Source organism: Polistes fuscatus, unplaced genomic scaffold (assembly GCF_010416935.1).
Source record: "Polistes fuscatus isolate 324 unplaced genomic scaffold, CU_Pfus_HIC Scaffold4, whole genome shotgun sequence".
NCBI classification, from domain to species: Eukaryota; Metazoa; Arthropoda; class Insecta; order Hymenoptera; family Vespidae; genus Polistes; species Polistes fuscatus.
This window is the reverse complement of record NW_025113118.1, coordinates 12391813-12416001: the sequence shown is the minus strand read 5'-3', so window position 1 is coordinate 12416001 and position 24189 is coordinate 12391813. Positions and strand designations below refer to the sequence as shown.

The following is a 24189-nucleotide window of genomic DNA, read 5'->3' as shown; positions in this document are numbered from 1 at the left end:
GTGTGTGTATATGTTTGCGCGCGAAATGACAAGTTGCCTTCGCCAAGTCATCAGCCGGTAGCGATATCGTTTCACGTAGTCGACCAAAATAGAAATTTGTAACGGAAATTTTTCTTTTCCATTTTAATTCGTTACATATGTTAATATAAGTATTTACCTGCTGCTTATTTACGTTCGTTTCAGTTGAAATTAATTATTTTTTATAACGATCGATCAAACTCGTGAGTAATAGAAAAACAGAAAAAGGTAGGAGGATGAAAAAAAAAAAAGATCGATGCAATCTGTATAACTACGTAACAAGATAAATCTTTGTGCGAAGTGACATTTAATGGCATTTAATGACTCTAACGATAATGCCACGAACAAGTGGAAAAAGTACAAATACACATGGAGATAAGAACTCCGGGGGGGCTCTTATGACTCGTATTAAGTGTGTACTTTCTCATTCCTCTTTCTTTATTTCTTTTTGTATCTCTCTTGTACGAGTTTCGTTTCGGCACTTTAAGGTCTTCATTGATATCAAATTGTTTTTCACATCTTTCAATCATTTTTTTTTCTATCCTCCTCTTTTGTTCAAATTAAGCAGATAGGGGGTGTGTTTAATATCGAAGCTGTCATTCCTCCAACGAATAAACTCGAGGAAAGGCAAGGTGGAAATAGGAGTATGTGTGTGTGTGTGTGTTTCTTCGTAATTGGAAACCATCTTAATTTTATTTTTATTTTTTCCACATAATCCTCGAACGACGAGAAAATTAGAAAATATAAATCAGTCTTTGGTCACACGCCTACAAAAAATAGTCCACCTTGTAGTAGTTTGAGCGAACGATTAGAACACTTAAAAAACGAGAAGGACCGATGCAATATGGCCGAAATCTGTGCACGAGACTCGTGGCTTCTTGTTCTGTGTCTCATATGGTTTCTTTCCACAGTGGAAAATTTTGGTATCCCATCTCGTCTCGTCGCACACGCTTGCTCGCTGCGCGCTTTGTAAATACAAATATTTTCATAAAATATTAAGAGAAAGAGAGAGAAAGAGAGAGAGAGAGAATTTTTGATTTCTGTGATTTGTACTTCGAGCGATGCTTGTTGATTATCGCTTTGACGATTTCATATCGAAAAGATATAACACATCATTTAGCTTTAATTTAAATGTTTGTGTCATGGCACATATGAGAACGATTATCTGGTCGAATAAAAATTTCCCTGAAATCTTTGACAAGTTTATCTGTTCAAGTAGGATTAAGTAGAAAACGATTAGCATCCCTTGCAGATGGTCGTATGGATTTTCTCAGAGACTCTCGAGTATCGGTCTCGGTGTTTGACGATAAAAAGGAAAAAAAAAAAAAAGAAATGAGGAAAGAAAAAAGAAAGAAAGAAGGAGAGGGAAAAAAAAAGCGACGAGGAACGTTTCTGCAGGGCGATAGGTCGATGCACACGATGCGTGAAGAAGTTGAGAGAAAGAGTGAGAGAGAGAGAGAGAGAGAGTAAAAGAAATGTTGGGTGGAGAATGGAGAACGAGGAAGAAGCTTGGAAGAACAGAGTAGACGAGGGTGGTGTTATCGGATGCGAGGCATGTAACCCTAAAAACGCGTGGAGCCGTAACACGAAGCCAAGCGAGTTCTGCGTCCTTTTAACAGTGATTCCTTTCATCCCACCACAAGAGAGAGAAAGAGAGAGAGAGAGAGTGAGAGAAGCATTCCTCTCCTTCTCCTATCTGTTCTGTTGGTGCTAGTGATCGGCCGAGTAAGGAAAAAGCTTTATTCTCTCTCTAAAGAGTCTCAACGTGTTCCTTGACAGGCACCTTCGACGAGACACTCGTACAAGAGGAAAGCTCGATAAACAAAACTACATTTATTTTTTTTTTCAAGTGAAAACTTCTTTAGAATCGTTGTGATTTAACACTCGATGAAATGCAATTGATGAAACGGAAATGAGGTAACGACATTAGAAAGAGACAAACATATACTTTTAGAATTTATGTTAGTCAGCGAGAGAATGAGATGGAATACAGTGTACTGTCCTGTCTATCTATCGAAGATTAAAGGGTTCACTTCTACCACGTGTGAAATGCACGCATCTATTTTTTTTGACAACATATTGATTCCAATTGAATTCTTGAGAAATGTTGGAACATTTTGTCGAAGAAGGGTTTGTTTTTATAAAAATTAATTTAGATTTATTTGGCTGGTACTTTGTTAATATATATATATATAGGGGTTAGGTTGGTATATATATTTTGTTTAATATAAATAATAATAATAAAAATCTATTATGGTATTCCATGTTGAGATTTGATTTTAATTATCAATCATTTCTTGAAAATACTCATGAAAAATGTTATAAAAATAGTGACCCAATAAAATAACAGCCCATAAAAATGACAATATTTATCTTCGCAAGCTCGATAAAGAAAGAGGCTAAGGAAAAAAGGGAAGACAAGAGAGGAGGAGAAGAAAGATCTTTTGCTCGTGGTCGCGTGTCGACCGTTAACGTAAATCACGTGCCGCTTGTTAGTACGGTACACTGTTAACGCAGTCTTCTTCTTCTTCTTCTTCTTCTTCTTCGTTGTCGTCGTAGTCTCCTTCTTTTCCTTCTCCTCCTTCTTCTTATTCTTCTTCTTATTATTATTCCTCCTTCCTGAGACGCGGCTACCAGCTGTCAGCTGACTTCCGTTTCCGAGCGACTCTTCTCCGTGTTATATTATTAGAACCATCTCGCAAGTACTGCGACCAGGCAGAAAAGAGGATGAAGAATAAGACCAATAGAAATTAAGGAAAGCTAGCTATCTTTGAGATTTCCATTAAAACTACGAGGAGAAAGAAGTCATTGAAGAAATACTGACATACAAAATTATGCTTTTGTTTTTTTATTGGTATTTTATAGACTAATGTGTTGTATATTAGTACAGGGTGTCCTAATATTCATTTTATCAAGAAAAATAAAAATAAAATAAAATATTAGTATTGGGAGTGTTTAAACGAAAATTTTACAATTTACAATTGTTCAATTGGGTAAAGCAAGTTTTGGGACATCCTGTAGAAAAATATGATTGGTTCGATCGAAAATTTACAAACGTACGTATATCATTTAATATAAATCTGGAATTATTTCTGTTATTCTCTATTGGACGATCGGTAGTACATGTTGAAGAGATACTAGGGTAGACACAAATCATTTTATAAATCCGGTATTAACCTACATCCTTCGTCAGTGATTCGAGGTGAACCAGCAGCGCAGCAGCGACGGCATTAAAGTAGGTTCGTTGATTAACGCGTCGACTGCAAAATGTCAGTCGTCGTTGTCGTCGTCGTCGAATCGACGTGCCCGCGGGCTAATTTCAAGTCGCGTTTTCTGCTCGACCTGAATCACTCTGGGAGAGGAGGAAGCGTAATCGACGGAATTACATCGTCGTCTTCGCGTGGAAAATGAATTTAAAAAAGAAAGAAAGAAAGAAAGAAAAATAAGGGGGGACGAAAAATACATGGAAATAGATATCTTAATATCATTCAAGAGATCACATTTAAATTGTCGAATTATTCACGAAATAATAATTATAATAATCTTTAACGTTTTATGATATATCTACAATACATTTTAATGCGTCCCATGCCACGATGAACTTCCCGTTCAAGTCTTCTCGTATTTTCATTGTAAAATGATGAGTAATGTTCGGACAAGCGTTTGTTCGAATAATTTTTAGAAACAAAAATTGACTGCTTTGTTGTCTTATGCATCTTAAACTTATTTATACGCATTATGATCTTTGTATTATTTTAATCATTGCAAATGATTGATATGTCAGAATTAAAACAATGCCATCGTAAAGCGTGAGACGTATACGACCCACACGGCCTGAACGGAAAGTGTATTAAAATTGGGAGAACACGGAACGCGTGTTAATGAATATTCGATCATTTAAAAGTAATCTATCTTGAAGAATAACGGAAAAATATCGTGAACGTTTTTGGACGTCAAATTTCTGTTCTAATCGAATGAAATCAAGTGTACCGATAGAATTTAATCGATTTTATCAATTATATCAATAAAATCGATAAGGCGGGTGCACGAGTACGGAAACTAAATATAGAATAATATGCATAAACAATAAGGAGATAGATAAAAAGATATTGTATCGAGAAAAAATTCGTAGTCATCGTTTACCTTCTATCTTATCGATAATCACGATTAGTACGATCGATATCGTTATGTATCTATCTATTATACATTTGGGATACATATGCGATACATTTGTCATCCTATACAAACCGGAAAATATATCATCCATATTCAACCAAAAGTCATTAACTATACTTTCATTCTTTTTTCCTGAAAATATTACTTTTTTCAATTTACCAGCCATTATTCCATAAAAAAACATTAATAGTAAGTAATTTGTAAAAGTATTAACAAAGAGCATGTGTTCCCCGAGTCTGATTTTTCCAATTTAAAATTAATTTGACGAACAATCGTTTAGATATAACCCTAAATGTTAGTTAATGATTTAAGTTGAACATAAGTGTTATATATATCGATAATCTAGAAAAACAGAATCGTATTAGGCATTCGTCAAAATGCTCCTCTCTTTCTTTTCCTTTCTCCGTTCGCAAGAAGTTACTGCGAGAAAACACACATCTGCGAAGTGTGTTTAACATATGCACGTCAAAGAAGGGATAAAGCAAACAGAATCGTAAAGAAAATGTGGCTGACTAAAATCGAGAAGCTCGGTTTGTTTTCCGCACACAGGTGCCGAGCGTTCCTTTCAAGTAGAACGGTTCGTGCCGACAAGATGTTCGTATACAATGCTCGACCAACACGACCCTAGTCTATATCCTCCTTCCCTTTTTTAGGAGAGAAAAAGATAAGGAAAGGCAATGTTGCCTGGAAAAAAGAAATTAAAATATTTTCCTCTTATTCTATTTTTTTTACACGATCCTTTAACCGAGTGTAACTGAACACGAACGACGAAAATCAAAAACCGTTGTTTTTTGACTTTCTGAAAATTCCTCGACAATTTATACAGCTGACTCACTCAGAGGGGTAAGATTAGTATCAGCTGGTGTATTAATATTTTCAATATTATAGTCGAATTCAATGATCGAATAAAGAAGAAAAAAGAAAAGAAAAGAAAAGAAAGTTTGTCGCACGTGTCGACCATGCAACGAAAAGCTAAGCCATCTGACAATACCTTTTGTAAATTATTGAAAAAAATAAACAAAACTAAATCAAAATGTGATAACCATGTGAGAATAAATCAGCTCGAATATATCCTGTCGTAAATCGAATAATAGAATTTTCGATGGTTCCTATTTATTGTTTATACAATAAACACACCCCCATCCGTGCGGCATGAGACACACGTGGCAAACACGAAATCCGACAAAACGTCCCTTTACAAAAAAAGAAACGTCTCTTCTATTATTTCTTCTAATTTAACGTTTCAAATAAAATGTGCAAAACACATATAGCGCAGATACAATACATTGTACTTGAGCATTCGATCGTTAGTTTTCAATATGGCGGAACGCCAAAGTTTGTCGAGCGTGTCAACGAAAAAACGATTGGACGGAACTGGTATATTGTCTCGCAAATTCTCAGGCGCCTCGATGAACATTTCTAAAATTCCACTTTCGGAGCACACTAGAAAACGATGTAGGTACCGTAGAATTAACTAACACAAGAGAGAGAGAGAGAGAGAAAGAAAGGACTCCGCAATTAACGATCTCTTTCCTCGACGTAGTTGGAAGCTAATTTCCGTCGAAGAGCCACGCTCGAGGGTAGTTCCCATGCTCGAGAGAGAACCTCGAGAGGAGACAAGGACGTTCGAGCGAGATGCGCTATAGAAAAGGAACATCTCGCTAAAGTATCGGGGGAGAACCAAAAGAGAGAAAGAAAGAAAGGGAAAAAGAAAAAAGAAGAATGGAAGAGAGAGAGAGAACCTGAAAAGAATTCGGAGGTCGAATCTCCGGGAGATCAGGAGTGGTAAATGGGCTCCTTGACCAGCGAGACGTTCTGGTGGTTGTCGGTGAGTCCCATAAAGTCGCGATTCTCTCTATACAGCACGGAAGAGAGAAAGAGAGTAGCATGGAACGCATTAGGACTGGTGGGTGGTTTAAAGATGTATGCGTACACATGTGTGTATGTGTATATGTATATGTATACACGTGTGTATACGTATATGTGTTCACGGGAGTGAAAGAAAGAGAGAAAGAGAGAAGTGGCGCCGTTCAGTCGGCCCCCGTTGCCTCCTGCCTCCAACAATGCGTGCACCTTCCCCTTCCTCTAGAACACGATATTCTCTCACTCTCTTTCTCTCTCTCTCTTTTACTCTTACACAAACCCCGATCCTTTCCTGACGTTCTTACCCCTACCACGAGCGCCGATACGGCGCGTCGCGTTTCGTGGAGCCGACACAGTCGACACTCCTCCTCCTCCTGTCCCTCCCCCGATCGGATCCTCTTCATCCTTCTCTTTCTCTCTCTTCTACCCTTTCTTCTTTTTCTTCTTCTTCTTCTTCTTCTTCTCGTGTCCAGCCACTGCTGGAAGTGCCGCATCCTTGCTTGTGTCGCCGATAGACGGTAGTCCGATGATGTGGAATTGCATTGGCAGCAGTTGTAGTAGTATAGTAGTAGTGCAGTAGTAATGTAGTAGTAGTAGTGGTACAAGCAGTAGTGGTGGTAGTATGCTGAGTGGTGGAAGGACCGTACAAGCCAGTCAGAACTCCCTCGCACACGGCGAGACTTACGAAGAGCAGTCGCATCGAGTCGAGGAACACGAGGCGAGAACACCAGTACGCTGTCGACTACGAACAAGCGTGGACGTTCGTTTCTTCCTTCGGAAGCATCGTTCTATTTGACACTTTTTTTCAAACGTTTTAAATAAAGTATCGAGAACATATCACTCGAGCTTTATTCATTTACGTGAATTTTGATAAAACGTTTCCTCGAAATAAGAACATATTTATTTATATATATATAGATTTGTCTTGACGTTCGTGGGAATATCTCCACTTGTTGGATTTTTGGATTACCTTGGAGGAATTAGACGAGTTTGTTTTCTCTCTTTTTTTATTATTTTATTTTATTTTCTTTTATTTTATTTTATTTTTTATCGTTTGGTATTTTTTATTACCATTAACACGTGACTGCCACAAGGAAACACCTAAAAGTTTAAGTGCCGTGAACGCTTCATGTGCGCGAGTGTTTTAGAAGAGTTAAAGTTTGTCTTCGTTTGAAAAAAAAAAAAAAAGAAAAAGATTATTATATTATCTGGTGGGAACGTGGTTAATTCATGAGCCGAAAATGAGCGGACACGTGGTGGAAACAACGTCAGAACTCTCCGATTTTATGAAAGGTGATTTGTGAATTATATTTTTTTTTTTTTGTTATTTTAATTAATAACGAAGGAGAGAGATCGGATACGAGATCGTTCCTAATTATCTTTCGTTCTTTAATATTTGTTTTGACATTTAACTCGGAGGAAACGATCTCTTATCGTTTCTGTCATCTTTTAAATTACAATTTTTCAACTTGTCTGGTTAGTCTTCGTAAAACTAATTTTTAAATCATTCTTATACTACTTTTAAACACACACACACATGAAAGAACATTCGTATATCTCGAATACAATTCGTAAGCATTATTATTCTTAAATGAGAAACGACCAAAATTTCGTAATATCGATAAAGACAGATCATCATTCAAAATGCGTTATTTCAATGATCCGTATTTTTCGTTTGCCTGAATAAACGCGACAAACAACGATCTATCATTTTTCCATTTCCTCCTTTATTTACAAATATCAATCTAACATAAGTATCATACATCCTTTATCTTACGATAAAGACGTCGTTTAATAATTACACACAAAACATAGAAAGATTACAGTGTTTTCTATAGCAATTTAAGAAACTACCACGTACTCGACCCGATAACAAGAACATTATTTTGGTCAAGGATGATGGATCTAGCATTTTAAATAAGCACTCATCTAATAGACACATTGCCATTTTTAAAAGATCGATCGATGATAAATAATTGCACGGTAACTATCTGCTTACTTTACGAAGGATAAAGAAACGGAAAACGGAAGAAAAGATAGCACATTTTTTCGAGAGACGGAAAAAATGAGACAGTGAGAGAGAGAAAGAGAGAGAGAAACTAAGTGTAAGAAATGAAGTATAAAAAAAAAGGAAACCAAGCGAAGGAACGATAGCAAGCAGTAGTGCGAAACGGCTAAAATAGGAGGTTAAATCTGGCGCCTTGGTCTCTCTCTCTCTCTCTCTCTCTCCCAGTGTCTCTTTCTATCTATCTATCTCACAGCGAAGCGATTAGTTAACGGCGGGTAGAAGTTGCGATTGCGTTGAATGTGCCGGCAGGCATTTGGTCGATTGATAGTATCGTTGGTGGGGGTCGCGGAGAATGATAATTATTGTTATGAGCGGCGCCAGCCGGACCGGAGAGTGAGAGATCGAGTGACTCTCTGTGCTGCCGCGAGACACGATGCCGGGGAATCGAGTTTCTCTCTCTTTCCCTCTCTCTCTGTCTCTCTATCTCTGTCTCGGTTCGGTACGTGTGGGTGCGTCAGAGTGAGACAGAGATGGGAGAATAATAGTCGTGTTTCGAGAGTTGGATGCTGCGAGTAGTAACTTTGTGTTTGGGTATTTGTGTCCCTCTGTATGTATGTTAATGTATATATATGTGTGTGTGTGTTAAGAGAGAGAGAGAGAGAGACTGGGCGCGCCGGCGCCAGCGTGGGTCGCGCCACACACAAGAGAGACAGAAAGATGGACAAAGCGATCTAACGTGCTCTGACGAACGACCTCTTGACCATGCTAAAAATCCGACTACTCTAATCGTCTTCTTTTGTATGTATAGTTACCGTTCGATAATGTTCTCTCTCTCTCTCTGATTTTTTGTTCTCTTCTTTTCTCTATTTTTCTCTTCCTTTTTTTTTCTTTTACACATCTAACGATAAAATAAGAATAATTATTCAATTTCGCATGATTTTTCGTGGATTTTGTACTATTTGGTTTCGTTAGCAAGGATTGATGAATATTTTTATTATAGGTTCGTCGTTTGAAACAATTTTTCTTTTAGGAACTCATTTATATATTTCTTTTTTCTTCTCTCTCTCTTTCTCTCTCTCTCTTTCTTTTTGTATAGGTGCAAGTATGCGATCACTGATTGAGTCAGTTACAATTTTGAGGAAACTTTTTAATTCGCTTGTATATTCGATAAAAAACAAAAAACAACAAGTTTTGTCGTTTTATCTATTTTTTTTTTTTATATATTTTGTAAAAAAAATATAAACGAAAGTATTTCTCTCTCTCTAAAAGTTCGCACACGAGTAAAGAATTTTCGCGCGTATACATCGCAACACACAACCCACGCTACCGAATGTATTTAGGTCAGATTTTGTCACACGCGTGGTTCTGTTCGTTCTTTCATTGTTATCCATCCTCTATCGGAAGGATCTATTTGAGAAACAGAGATCGTTTAAAATCAATGAGAGAGGAATAAAGGAACGAGAATCCGTTGGCAAATTCCAATCGTAATGGATAAAAATAAAAAACATGTCTTCTGGAGATGGATAACCTTTGTTTGATCGATCAGACATCAATGACGATGATTATTATTTCGTTTCATCTCGCGCAAAAATGAAAGTTTGTTTTTTTTTTTTTGTTTTTTCTACGAAATTTTTCATGACGTAATATAGCGAAACGTTTATGGGTTTCCGGAGAATATGGGTCGGGAATGGACAATATCTACTCATCTCATCCGACCTTGAGTTCTACGAAAGGATCCTTTCCTTTTCCGCTCGAGCAACCACTCGTGAAATTCGACTTGGTTAAATCCGTTAAGCGAAATTGCTAGGAGAATAGAATTTTATCTGACGGATAGTACCACACGCGGTCCGAAGACCAGCCGAGTGTAATCGATACGCGATTGTGCATCCCAGCTAAAAGAGAGATAAAGAAAAAGAAATAAAATAGAAGAGAAGGAAAGAGAGAAAGGTACACGATCCTCTTCTTTGCGCCCACCTGTGCGTCCAACTCGCACCTGCCGTCTACTCAACCTTTCTTCTTTCTATATTTAAAAGCATAGACGAACACACAAAAAAAACCTGTTTTCCTAGGTAATTGGACCTTGCCTGAAATACATAAGATTGTCCTGTTAGTTGTCCAACATTAATATCACATAATTCAATAATAAATAAATCAAAATGTAAGAAATCGAAAAGTTGTATTAACGAACGAAATAATTTTCATTTACGAAAACATCTAAATAATAATCTTTCTATAGTGTTACTTTTTTTTTAACCTACCTTCCACCTTTTCATTAGAGAAAAATAAACGGAACGCAAGAGTGCGTGTCGAGAAGCATACATACCTTCGTGACCTTATTACAAGGGACTCTTTCTATATTCATATCCGGCTCCTGTTATATCTCTTCGACCGGATCTAGATCGATTATTCGAACCTGTATGATAATATCATGCTCGCCAAGTGCGCGTTTTAATACCTTATAAAGCTTGCCTTTTAATGTAGGTACACACATATGTCTACGTGTGCACATGTGTGAATGTGTATTCGAGTGGAAGAACGAACAGAGATATCTACATACATACATACGTATATATGTATATACATGTATATATGTATGTATATATGTATGTACGTATGTATATATGTATCTTTGGATCAACGGATAAACATGGGCGCACCTGTGGCTCTCTTACGGCTGTTACTCCGTGTAAAGCGTTCGTCACGGGACGCGTAGCGCCAACTTTATTCCCTTCCGTTTTGTCGAGAACTCCCCTCTGCATATATGTTTATCCGTGTATATATGTGCATCTGTGTGTTATGTGTGCGTGTATATATTTGCGAATGTATAAGTTAGTGTTACAGCTGACGCTAGTCGTCTTTAGTGACAAACAGAAAATCGCATAAGCAAAATTCACTTAATTCACTTAAGAATTGACTAATTTTTGTAAAATTGTAGATACATAAGTAAGTACTTATTATAGGTACTTACTCTCTCGATCAAGTTTTATTTGTCAAAGTGGTAATCGAAATAAGTTTAAGAACAAATTTCTATAGATTCGCGAATGTATAATAAATCTACAACTGATGGGTTAGAGTCGTCTTTAATGACAAACAGGAAATATACTGTCAGCAAAATTCACTTACAAATTTTATAATCTTTAAATTGCCATAAGTACTTACTCGATCGAATTTTATTTGTAGAAATATCTCTTAACGCGCCACCTGTATATCTACCTACACATATATTTATTAATATAGACAAAATAAATCTACGGTTAATGGTATAGTTGTCCATTAGTGATAAACAGAAAATCGTACGAGTAAAAATTGACTACCTAATCTCAAAACTCTATAGATACGTATAATATAATATCTATATAAGTACGTAAATACTTAAATACGATCCAAGCTTTATTATCAAGCGATTGCAATAAGAGATCAGACCATACGCGTGCTCATTTTCGCTTATTGCGTCGTACGCTCGTATATTACGTTATAATATCTGAGAATGAAAATATTTATGCGGAGTTAGAAGGAAGTATGTTAAATACAAAAAAATATATATTCCATACGCGCGTCAGTAGATTGCGAAAACGTTTTAAACAGTGCGTCAGGATTGCTGCGTCGGTTTTCTTCCGAAGATTTTTCCATTCTTTCTCTTTCTCTTTTCACCCTCCTCCACTCTTGTTTTATTCATTCAAATCGTACGCAAATATGACGAATCATAGAATAACATAAAATTATCGAAAAAATAAGCAACGTTTTACCGGATGCGCACGAGTCTTGCATTAGAAAGTCAGGAAGTTTTGCTAGAGTACTGCTGCCAAAGGTCAAGAGACAAAGTCAATGGAACGGGAATTTGTTCTCTTATCTATTCGTACTCGATTGATATAACCGAGTACGACCGGTCCGAGAGATTGTCTATGAGTGCACATGTACTGCATTTATATACAAGGTGTTCCAAGTGTCGCTTTCGCGAGAACAAACGAAACCAAACCTAAAATCAATTTTTGATTTATAAAATTACAATATTCAATTTCTCACTTTAGTTTTTAATAGTCTAGCCATGTTGTAAAAAGCAGTTCCCGTAAAGTCACTAAAGTCAAGTAACGATGGGCACGTTTAGTATATTTTAATGGGTAAACCTTTCGGAAAAGAAACGTGTAGTGTTGATTTCAGAAAGTCTGTAAAAGACAAGCACCTTTTTGGAAAAGTTGCCTACGTGCGAGAAAATTTCATAGAAAAGTATAATAACTCAAATATGTAGAAGGGGAAGAGCAATAAAAACAACATATATTTTTCATTTGAAGTTATAAATCTGTAGTTCCAGTGTTATTAAAAAAGTATAGACACCACCCGAAATATCTAGTAAGATGACTTTTGGGACATCCTGTATATAATTAATTCGTTCCCGTTCATACTTCTGTCATCTCGATAAATGCATGAACTCGATCGTATCGATCAATCGATAAATATTCTTTTCAAAGATTTAACAAATACGTCGGACGATACGTAATATTTATTTTAATCAACATTTTTGCACTTTATCGAATGGTTTATGCATTTTTTCGCGAGAATGTTAAAAAGTATCGAATTGAAATAAAAAAGGCGAGCCAAACTTAAATAGGCATTCGTAAGAAGATTGGACGGTGGGCCCTGGATAGCTCAATGGGTTAAACAGCAGTTGCCCGAAAAGCGGAAGATTCGTGAGTTCGAGTCCCGGTCCTCCAGCCAGTCCAACGGTCCAATTTTTTTCACGAATCCTACAAATATATACACGCACGTACATATAAGTATGTAAGTTAGAATATGAACGTTAACTAGTATCCTTTGAGAAGGCATCTGGCTAGCGCCAGCAGACTCGAAATCATTTTATGAGCCGCAAGTGTGGAACGACGAAGAAAAGAGAAGAGAAGTCAAAGTAAAAGAAAAAAATAATAAAAAAAGAAAAGGAATAAGGTCGAGAGAGTCAGAGAAAGATAGAAAATAACCGTCATTATACATATTCCGTTCTCGTACAAACTACGAATGACTCTCGCGCGCGTTTCCGCTAGAAGCCTTTCTGCGAAGCGCCTACTCGCGCGAGCCTTCAAAAGTGAAAGATAGAGAGATAGAGAAAGAGAGAGAAAAATAAATTGAGAGAGAGAGAGAGAGAGAGAGAGAGAAAGGATAAAAGCAAAACTCGTCGATAAATCTCCGTCGGTTCGAGCGTGGACGCGTCGTTTCCTGCCGATTCACGGGGACGATTATACCCGTTGACAGCTTCGAACCTTCATATTCCCTCTCTTTCCTCTTTTTCTCCTCTCTTTACCTTCTTTCTATCAACTCTTTCCGACTTGAGTGACAATCATTCAAATTTCATTCGCAAAAACTCGCGCCTCGTGATTCACTGTAACATCGGCCAGTCTCCAAAGAGAAACTCGTTAACATTGTAATTTTTTCATCGATATTCGTTCAATGATTCGAGACAACGATCGGAGATCTATTCAAAATTGTTGAACATTTCTCGTGTCTACTAGTGGTCTACTCTACTATTCTCTATAGAGATAAATTAAACTGAAAAAAATCAGTCGGATGATTCGAAATGAATGGACGAGAGCAATCAAAAAAGACAAAGAGAAAGAGAGAGAAAGGGAGATCTTTGAAACGTTATCGGCATCTGTCTAATCAATTTTATTGTTTCGATAATTTATAACAGAAGTGTAGAAACAATCATTTTGCAGTATTCAAGAGATTCTAAAAATGTTACTCTAAGGAGAATTTAAACAACAGTTCGGACTTATAATATGTGTAAAGGTTTAAAGTGATTACGTGTTTAAAATATTTGACAACAATATTGGTATATACTATAATGTATAACAGAGATATAGATAAATTTTGTCATATTAATAAAAAGTTGCGTTTAATATTTTCCAATTATTTTTCAATACTCAAAAGCAACAGAGAAAATATAAATTGACATGAGCAACTTTTAACGTAACGTTTTATTCGGGATTTTGTAAAAGATTAAGATGAATGAATGACCGGTTAATTTTTTTTAAAGTATTTTAATATATCGTTAGATCCTATAATATAAAACTATAAAATTAATAATAAAATAATATAAAAAAGTGTTTGAAGAATGTGGCAATGAAATATAATATTGAAAGTAACTTTCGCGTAGCCGCAGTTTGCTGTCGTTCGTCGTTGCCATAAAGAAATATTCGAGAGAGAGAGAGAAAGAGATAGAAAATATCTCGGCGCCAAAATCGAGAAACAATCGTGGTATTCGTGGTACGCGTGCTCCGTCACCATGACCGCTCGATCATTCTCTTCACCCGAACACGACATTTATTTATAATTCAAGAAGAAACTATTTGGCCTGGGCTCTTTCTATCTCTCTCTCTCTCTCTCTCTCTCTTCTTCCTTCGCGGTAATCGCATTTACGAACGAACGTTTATTTTCAGCTCGTCTAACATAAGACTAAAGAGAGGCAGGCACGCTGTAGGCGGCTAAAGCACTCTTTCGAAACGTCTAATCATTAGAACGAAAGAGAAAGAAAGATTGAGAAAGAACAAAAGGTACGAGACACGGAAGGAAGTAAACTTCGAACACTTATTCATCTGTAATGTCAAACTCATTGGAATATAAAAATCACGCTATTGCAATTAATTGAAGAAAATGTATAAATCAGGAATTCTGACAAAAATACAAATATTTCTTTTCGAATGATTTTTAACGAAACGATATAATCGAAAAGGTCGTACCTTGTATTCATTCGTATCGATTATTAATTTCATGCTAAAGGTCGCATCTTAAAATTGTACGCGTCTCGTTTTATTGTTAGAATCCTATGAAGCAGCACGTGTCCGATATCGTTGCACTCTCTGATAAATATATTTGTATTTTTAATAAGAGTTACATATCTACGTATGGGAAAGATCGGTAGGAAAATCTGTCGAAAGGGGATGGCAAGTGGTCGCGTGAAACAGCAGCAGCAAATTGGTTGATCGTTAAACGCAATCTTTGAACGCATCTTCTTCCACAGAGAAGCGGGAACGTTACGCGAAGCAAAAGGCGTGACTGCACGCCAAGCAAGGTCGTCGAGGCGTACTTGGAAAGAACGAGGTCGCTGACACCCTTCTTCCGTCTTTTAGCGAACCGGGATTGTTTCGAGGAAGTGTTGAATAGATTTGTAAAGAAAAATACTTAGAGGAAATTAAAGTAGCTCTTATTTATCATCCCCGTTTCATCTCAATTCAATTTCCAAGGAATTACGTTTACTTCATTCTAATGATACATCGACGAGCAATGATGTATCAAACGCTAATTAAATTACCTCTTTTAACATACCTATTTCATAGAAATTTATCAAAATTAATATTCTCCGTATAATTTCTTATTTAAATATGCAAATGAAATAATGAAAGATTCATGTCAAGCCTATTTACAACTTCAAAATACCGTCTTCAACTAACTAAAAGCTATTCCTTATTATCGTACATTTATACTTTTAAACAAATGTAAATAAAAAATCGTATAATTTTTGCATATTAACGGGTAGGACGTTAAACAAATTTATTCCGTGTTTAATACTTTTCTTTAGCAATAAGTAACAATGAATTGAAACGATTTTTCAATAGGATTCCTCGTAATTCGTCATCTTCGTTTGCTATTCAAAGATACGAAGAGTAATTCATTTTCATGAAATTGAAGAAGCGTGAAAAAATACACGCGCTCGGAGTAAAAAAAAAAAAAGTTGCGACGTATGTATATATGCATCTATACATATATATTTTAAGTTTATATATATGTATATATCAGTCACCTCTCTACTACGATTCATTACAATTCGTGTACGTAAGAGTTTGCACAGATGTCCTCGAACTATTTCGGTCTCTGTTTGAACAATTGCCGAACGAGAAGAAGAAGAAAGATGGCCGCGTATTAAAGCGTGCATGCGTACGCCACACATGTGGATATCTTCGATCGGCCGGTGCTCTCCTGCAATCTTTTGTGTGTGTGTGTGTGTGTGTATATATATATGTGTGTGTGCGTGCAATCGTTTATAACAGATATACCTCAGCGAGTTTGCATTTGATCATCAAGATGACATTCGTAACGCACAAGTTTGCCGCGTGCGTAATTACTTGCAGAGAGAGAGAGACAGAGAGAGAGAAACTGTCCCTCTCGGAAGGAAGCAGTATTACGAACAGCTGATCATTCAGCTGATATCATTCTTTAAAAATAGATTCAGGCAGCATCTTCTAACAGACACTCGCGACACACGCATCCTATACGTAATATTTTGCAAACAAATCATTTCCGTCTGATATCTTAATCAGATCGTCAACGTTTCACGTTAACTTTTATTTTTTATTTTTTATTTTTTATTACTCTCTACTTTTTTAATTTACTCTCTAGTGAAAAATAAACTCGAATAATACGAAAGACATCGACCGAATTAACGTTCTTATTAATAATGTACAAATGGTTTGAAATTTGGAAAAAAAATGTTCTCATCGTCGATAATTCGTATGATAATAATTTATGATAGGAAACCGAAGATTTACGAAACGATTTATTGTTAGTAACATTCTAGTGATAATTAAAACAACAATTGTCGCAATTATTTGGCAATTATGCAGTCAATTTTACGTAGTTTTCATATCAATCTTATACAAATAAATACATAGTTAAAGTATGTAATCCTACCTTGTTTTCATACTTTAACAAATCAGTATAGTCATTCACACACGTTTTAATAATAACATATATATTTCTATAGATACATTTTTACTTAAGAAAAATTGTTAGTTCTTATCAATACTATTTATGAATTCTACCTTTTTTTTCATACTTTAACGGATCGAATATAATCATTCCATTGTTTAACTGATAATTTCATGAATTACCAAATTCATTAGTTAATAGTAAAATATATATATTTTAATTGACGTATAATATTTAGATATATACTCGGGAAAAATTGTTAGTTCTTATCAATACTATTTATGAATTCTACCTTTTTTTTCATACTTTAACGGATCGAGTATAATCATTCCATTGTTTAACTGATAATTTCATGAATTACCAAATTCATTAGTTAATAGTAAAATATATTTTTTAATTGACGTATAATATTTAGATATATACTCGGGAAAAATTGTTAGTTCTTATCAATACTATTTATGAATTCTACCTTATTTTTCATACTTTAACGGATCGAGTATAATCATTCCATTGTTTAACAGATAATTTCATGAATTACCAAATTCATTATTTAATAGTAAAATATATATATCTTAATTGACGTATAATATTTAGATATATACTCGGGAAAAATTGTTAGTTCTTATCAATACTATTTATGAATTCAACCTTTTTTTTCATACTTTAACGGATCGAGTATAATCATTCCATTGTTTAACTGATAATTTCATGAATTACCAAATTCATTAGTTAATAGTAAAATATAATATATATTTTAATTGACGTATAATATTTAGATATATACTCGGGAAAAATTGTTAGTTCTTATCAATACTATTTATGAATTCTACCTTTTTTTTCATACTTTAACGGATCGAGTATAATCATTCCATTGTTTAACTGATAATTTCATAAATTACCAAATTCATTAGTTAATAGTAAAATATATATATTTTAATTGACGTATAATATTTAGATATATACTCGGGAAAAATTGTTAGTTCTTATCAATGATCCACGAGGAACTTGGACCAACAAATCATGAAATGGAATTTGATATCGTTCGATATCGGAACCGCGGAGTCGCGAAACATTTCTCTCTCTCTCTCTCTTTCTCTTCCCCGTATCTTTCTGTTTCTTTCAGCGCGATCAAGCATGCTATCTCGTTTCTCCGTCGATGTGTTTATAAAAGTACGAAACAGGGAGAAAGAAAGAGAGATCGATCGATCGTGTGTGCGCGCTTCACTGGCGCCTGTCGCCGACCTCGAAGACCTCTCTCGACTTCGTCGACTCCTACGTCCTCCTATCGTCGTCAAGTAAAGCAAGAGCTCCCGTTTATCTTTTCTCTTCTTTCTTTCTTCCCTTTCTCGTTGTCGCATCAAAAAGGAAAGAGCAAGAGAGAGAGAGAGAGAGATTCACGATAATCTCAGTTATGAGAATATGCGATTTCACTGAGAAGTCTCGACGATGACGATACTCAACGATTTAGTAGAAGCAGATGGCTGATAGGCGAGAATCCAGGTTGGTTATCTGGTGCGATAAAAAACTTCGTAACACGCGACCTAACTTCTCACTCACTCACTCTCTCTTTCTCTTCCTCTTCCTCTTCCTCTCTCTCTCTGTCTCTGTCGTTTCCTCTTTACACCAGCTGGTCGAAGTATTATATCTCTTTAGCAGAGAATCCTCTTCTTAGATTGATATCATGCGTTCGATCGCACGCAGGTGTTACACGTTGTACGTATTGAAATAAGTACGTGATTCCATGAACTATCTTAAAAAATCTTCATCTTTTTCGTCTTCTTACGTTAACACCGGAATTTGCACAATTCGAATTGTATTAGTGAATAAGAACTTTCAAGTCAATCGTATCTTGTTTGATCCAGAACAGTTATTCGGTCCTTGCCAACAGGTGGATATTTCGAGATTACCAGAGACCCCAAATACGTGTGTTGTTTCCTTTGGTTCTCGTGTTCTAACTAATATTGTATCTAGATTGTGAACATTTTATTGCCATGTCGAGTTATAGTGAAAGAACTAAATACGAATGAAAAAATCGTTAAAAAAAACTGGTTTGTGTAATTACGTACACACATAACCTCAATAACCACAAAAATAACTTCAAAAAATAACTTCAAAGAAAAGAAATAATTTAAAAAATAATAATAATAATAATAATTATATATATGTGGGATGCGAGGTTCCTCCAAGCCAAACTTAAATAGGCATTCGTAAGGAGATTGGACGGTGGGACCCGGATAGCTCAATGGGTTAAAGTGCAGTCGCCCGGAAAGCGGAAGATTCGTGAGTTCGAGTCCCGGTCCAGTCAGTTCAACGGCCCAATTTTTTCACGAATCCTACATATATATAATATATATATAAGAAAGAATTAAAAAAAAGAAAAAGAAAATATTAAAATATAGATATCAGTCCACACAAAATATTAGGAAAATATATCGAATTACTTTATGCGTCAACGGCCATGGCGCGGTGATAGAACTACTCCCGCTCGATCATTTAAGTAAATCAGCGCAGAGTACAATTAGTACCTGGATGGGTGACCCACTTGAGAAAAAAAAAGAGGAAAAAGAAGAAAAAAATCACTCCCATCACATTTTCTCAAACGCGCCAAAAGAAGAGTATAATTTCAAAAGAGAGAAGACACGTCGTATATGTGTTATACATGCGCGTAGATTTTGAGAAAGAATTTGAATAAAGGAATGACAAACAATTGTGTGCAGGCAAGCGCAGGCAAACAGGCAAATCTTTCGATAGGTCGATACACAGTAGCGGTAGATGGCATATAGCAAGAAGGAGCTCTCCGAGGTCAGTGCGGTCGCAAACGAGAAAGACGATCCCGTCGTTCCCGGCGAGTGTGCAAGCAAGCAAGCAAGCAAGCAAGCGCGTTGCCTCCCGGAAAGGCAATAAAAGGAAAGCGACGTAGACGAGGTTGGCGCCAGAGCGAGCCATGTGGCTGCCGCCACTGTCCTCGGATCCAAACGAGCGAGAAGCTTCCTTCTTAAGAAAGAATAAGAAAGAAAGACAGAGAGAAAGAAAGAGAGAGAGAGAGAACTCGGGCAAAAAGGGGTGCATCCGAACGGGTAGAGAAAGAGAAAGACAAACGTGATCTAATCTGTAATCGAGAAACTCGAACGACGTGTCATACAGGTTCGTTGTCACGTTTGATCAAAAATGTAAAAGAAAGAAGGAGAGAGAAAAAGAGAGAGAGAAAAAGAAAAAAAAGATAAGAAAGCTTTATTTCCATGGTCTATGAACGAACGAATGAACCGTGAATACAGTCCTTGTTCTATCAGATATTTATTATGAAGATCGTAAAAAGGAATAAAAAAAGAAAATAGATAGAATGATAGGGATAAGGGGGAAGGGAGGAAGAGTTGGCAGGAAGAGAACTCGATAAATTATCGTCAGGACGACGAGATCGATCGAGCTTGACCGGCTCTCCTCTTCTTCGTTGTTGTGTCGTTGTAACGTCCAACGACAGGCGTCATTCGTCTAGCTTACCGGTTGGTTGTTCGGTCTTATGCTAGAAATGAACGCGGACAATCGACTTCGTTTAACCTGCCGCACGACGACGACGTGCCGAGAGTAAAATAGGAGAGACAGAGAGAGAGAGAGAGAGAGAGAATGACAGAGAGAGCGTCGAAAATAGTAGAAGATGGGAGAGAAGGCGAAGTCTCGCGCGTCTGTTGTGTTGGAACGCGACTTGTATAATAATTAGAATCGTTGGGGTCGAGTAAACACTGTATTCCTATATCGAAGGAACATTTAACGCTGCTTCGAAAACGATTACTTTTGAAAATATCAATGGTATCGTTAGTTTCAACGACGAAAGAAAAGAAATGAAGAGAAAGAGAGAGAGAGAGAGAGAAGAAAAATATTGTTTTCAGTGTAATAAGAAATGTTAGCTATTAACTAGGCCGAGTCGTGCCGACACGTGCCACTTGCCTGCCTCCGGTGGGGCTAACGTATTTTTAACGAACCAAAGGATTCCTGGCTATGGGGTCGGCGATGGCCGAGAATAGCAGATTTCGTTTCTGCTTATGTAGCCGCTCGAGAGAAACGAGAATGGAGTGAAAGAACGAAAGTGAGATAGAAAGAGAGAGAGAGAGAGAGAGAGAGAGAGAGTGGGAGAGGCGCGTATTATAATCGGCCGAGCCCTGTACGCCAGATGGTACCAGCTGGATGACGCACCGAAGTTGAAAACATCCCGTCTCCGGTACGCGATTCCGCCCACGGAATCACTCGCGAAGGAAACGATCGCGTAAGCTTCGTCGTCCTCTTCTTTGCTCTATCACGTGTCTCCTAGCCAACTGCGTTTACGGATGTAAATATCTATCTTTCTGTCTATCTATGTATATACGTTAAAACGTTTTATCTCTCTCTATTTCGCGTTTCGATATTTAGCAAGGATTAGTCAATGGTATTTACGTAAATTCGATTTAAAAATGAAATGTATAGGTAGTATTGTTTCGTGGAATGAAATTGACGTTTAACAGCAAGTAATAGTAGTAGTAGTAGTAGTATTAGTTTGCATGTAAGACGTGTAAAAGTCCGTGTGTCGTTAAATACGATCCTTACGAGCAATTAGCTCTAGAACACGTTACATAAGGGGTGGCCAGCACGAAATGTCAGACTTTCTGCCATATATTTCGCCATGTATGGCTCGGTGGAAGATGTAGGACTGGAAGAAATCGAAGAGCGTCGGTGTGTTGCTGTTGTTGTTGTTGTTGTTGTCGACGTCGCCGTCGTCGTCGTCGTCGACGTTCGTGGAAAATGTCGAGAGAGGATGGTTGGTGGCGAAGGCGGCGCGTATCGCGACGTCTGAGCAAGCGCCTACGACGGGATCCTCGTGACTCGCTTTGCGCTTAATTTACAACCTACCGGGGGAACGGTGCTTCGAGAGTGCGATTTATCGTTCGTTTCTTGGACGAGCTTAAAACGTTCGCCAACTTCCAACCGAACTTTTTCTCACAATCTTTCTTACTTATATTCCATTATGGTAATTCGATAACATTCTAACGTGGTTTTCTAACTCATTTGCAGAGCAACAACATCCTGCAAAGTTCAAACTGACAGACAATTCGAAATAATCGTTTTATCATTTGAGATTACACTCGGCACGTTGCACTTTCAATTTTTCATTGTACCTACGGTGAGCTATTATACGTGGAGTATAATAATACTCGATCATCCATCTATTTCTGCCCATACTTCTCTTTCTTCCTCTCATTCTCTCGAGACGGTTATTGCCTATTAGACGCGTAATTACCGACTCGATGACTGACGATCGATTTATTTTTTCTGTTACAGCTGGTGTAATGGCGGAATCGGAGAGAGACGGATCCTGCAGCGGTGGGGACGAGGACGACATGTCCGGTCTACACTCGCTAAGTGCATCCGAGGACAGCGTGGAGGTACAAGTGACACCGATTTCTTTGAGAAACAAGAGGAAACTCGCCGAGCCGAGAAAGATTCAGGAACCGAGTACGGCACCGTTAAAGAAGAGAAGGTTCGAACAGATCGAAGAGACGGTTGTTGCGGACGAGGAATCGAGACCGGCTAGATCACCGAGCCCTTTCAGGCCCTGGAGTAGCCCAACTAGCAAAAGCAATGACGCGAAGACTAGCACGACGAAAGCAACGTCTTCGAGTACTAGTACGTCGAACAGCACCAATGCTGTTACTACGATCGTATCTTCCACGTCGACGAGTAGTAGTGCTCGAGAACTTGAAAGGGAAGAGGAGGAAGAAATCAGAAAAAGAAGAGAAGCTAGAATCAAAGAAGAAGCGTTGCTGATGAGGTTACGAGAGGTGTCTAACCGCAGCCCGGATTCCACAATTCAGACTCGCGGTAACGCGATTCCGAGACGAGAAACGCGTCAGAGGTTCGAACAACTGACACCTACGAGTTCTTCTCCAATTCCTCCGACACCTGGGATCGTTCTTTCTAATCGTCCGAAACTCCAGGAGGAACCACTAGCGCTCGTTTTAAGAGGAGAAATTCCAAGAGTGCCATCGCATCCAGCTGTCAGCGGAACATACGAAAGAGCACCGTCTACTTATCCGTTAGATCATCATCAACAACAGCCTCATCATTCTCATCATCATCGCCATCATCATCATCACCATCACCATCCTCATCAGAATCATCCTATTCCTCCGCATCGGCAACAAAATCATCAAGCACCGGCTACCCAACAGACCAATCACTCGAGGCATCCCCAGAGTACAACCACTTCTGGAGGAACTGGTCAACAACGAAATTACAAAAATATGACGCGTGAAAGAAGAATCGAAGCCAATGCCAGAGAAAGAACGCGGGTTCATACGATAAGCGCTGCTTTCGACACCCTAAGACGAACCATACCCGCTTACTCGCATAATCAAAAACTGTCTAAGCTCTCTGTACTTAGGATTGCATGCAGTTATATTATGACTTTAAGTAAACTCAATGAAATTAATGAGGGTCAACAGGTAATCGGTTCGTCTTTTGCTGCTTGCGTCGATCTCGTATCCAGGACGATTCAAACCGAAGGAAAATTAAGGAAAAGGAAAGAAGATTAAACCAATCGTATTTTTCTTCATTGATTTTTAGACCTGGCGTCTAAATAAAACTATTCCAATATATTCATACGTCAAAAGTTATGAGAGTGTGCCCGGAGCCCTCGTTTCAAAGCATCTCAATTAAATATGATTAATTCTAATTGAACGCTTTTACATTTTACCTTGACAAATTTGTATTGAATATTATTACTAAATGAAAGACTATATATGTAGGATGCGAGCGCCTCCAAGTCAAACACTTGAATAGGCATTCGTGATGAGATTGGACGGTGAGTCCTGGATAGCTCAATGGGTTAAAGTGCAGTCGCCCGGAAAGCGGAATCCGGGTTCGAATCCAGTCAGTCCAACGGTCCAATTTTTTCTCGAATCCTACATATATATATACATACATATATATATTTATCCGATTTCAATAAAATCATCGTTCATTCATTAAACGAGTTTTCGACGATATCCTTTTTCAACTTACGAAAATTGATCTTGCAACAGAGATTTAAAACTAGTTTTTAATTCAGTCTAATATTGAAAGATCTGTGACGAACGATCGAATAATTTGAAGACGCGCATTTACACTTATTAAAAGTACGCAACGAGACAATACAAAAAAAAAGAAAACTACCAATTGTTAGTGCTGAATATTTAAACGCTCGTACTACTTATCTTGGCTTTCCTTTTGAAAAATCTCGCAATTCTTGAACGAATTTCATTCGTACTTAGCTTCCATTCAAGCGAGCTTGGAATAAATACTACCGTATAACTTACGAAGAACGAATATGTTACATGTGTAAGCATGTAGATTAAAAACAGATCGATGAGAGTCTTTTGTATGTAAAATTAATCTCGCACCTAAGATGTAAAAAATAATGATAATGA

At 37.3% G+C, this 24189-nt stretch overlaps 1 protein-coding gene across 1 annotated transcript; it reads left to right on the top strand.

The window, feature by feature from the left end:
* Positions 1 to 6711: 6711 nt before the first annotated feature.
* LOC122521007 (protein disconnected-like) lies at positions 6712 to 23456 on the top strand. Its single transcript, XM_043641380.1, has 2 exons — positions 6712 to 7350; positions 22064 to 23456. The coding sequence occupies exons 1-2, from the start codon at positions 7299 to 7301 to the stop codon at positions 23314 to 23316; spliced, it is 1305 nt and encodes a 434-aa protein (XP_043497315.1). The 5' UTR covers positions 6712 to 7298; the 3' UTR covers positions 23317 to 23456.
* Positions 23457 to 24189: the final 733 nt, after the last annotated feature.

Excerpts from the sequence above, each read along its gene's own strand:
- LOC122521007 (XM_043641380.1), top strand. The coding sequence starts at position 7,299 with ATGAGCGGACACGTGGTGGAAACAACGTCAGAACTCTCCGATTTTATG. Across the intron at positions 7,351-22,063 it reads ACTCTCCGATTTTATGAAAG|CTGGTGTAATGGCGGAATCG; the intron begins GTGATTTGTGAA and ends TTTCTGTTACAG.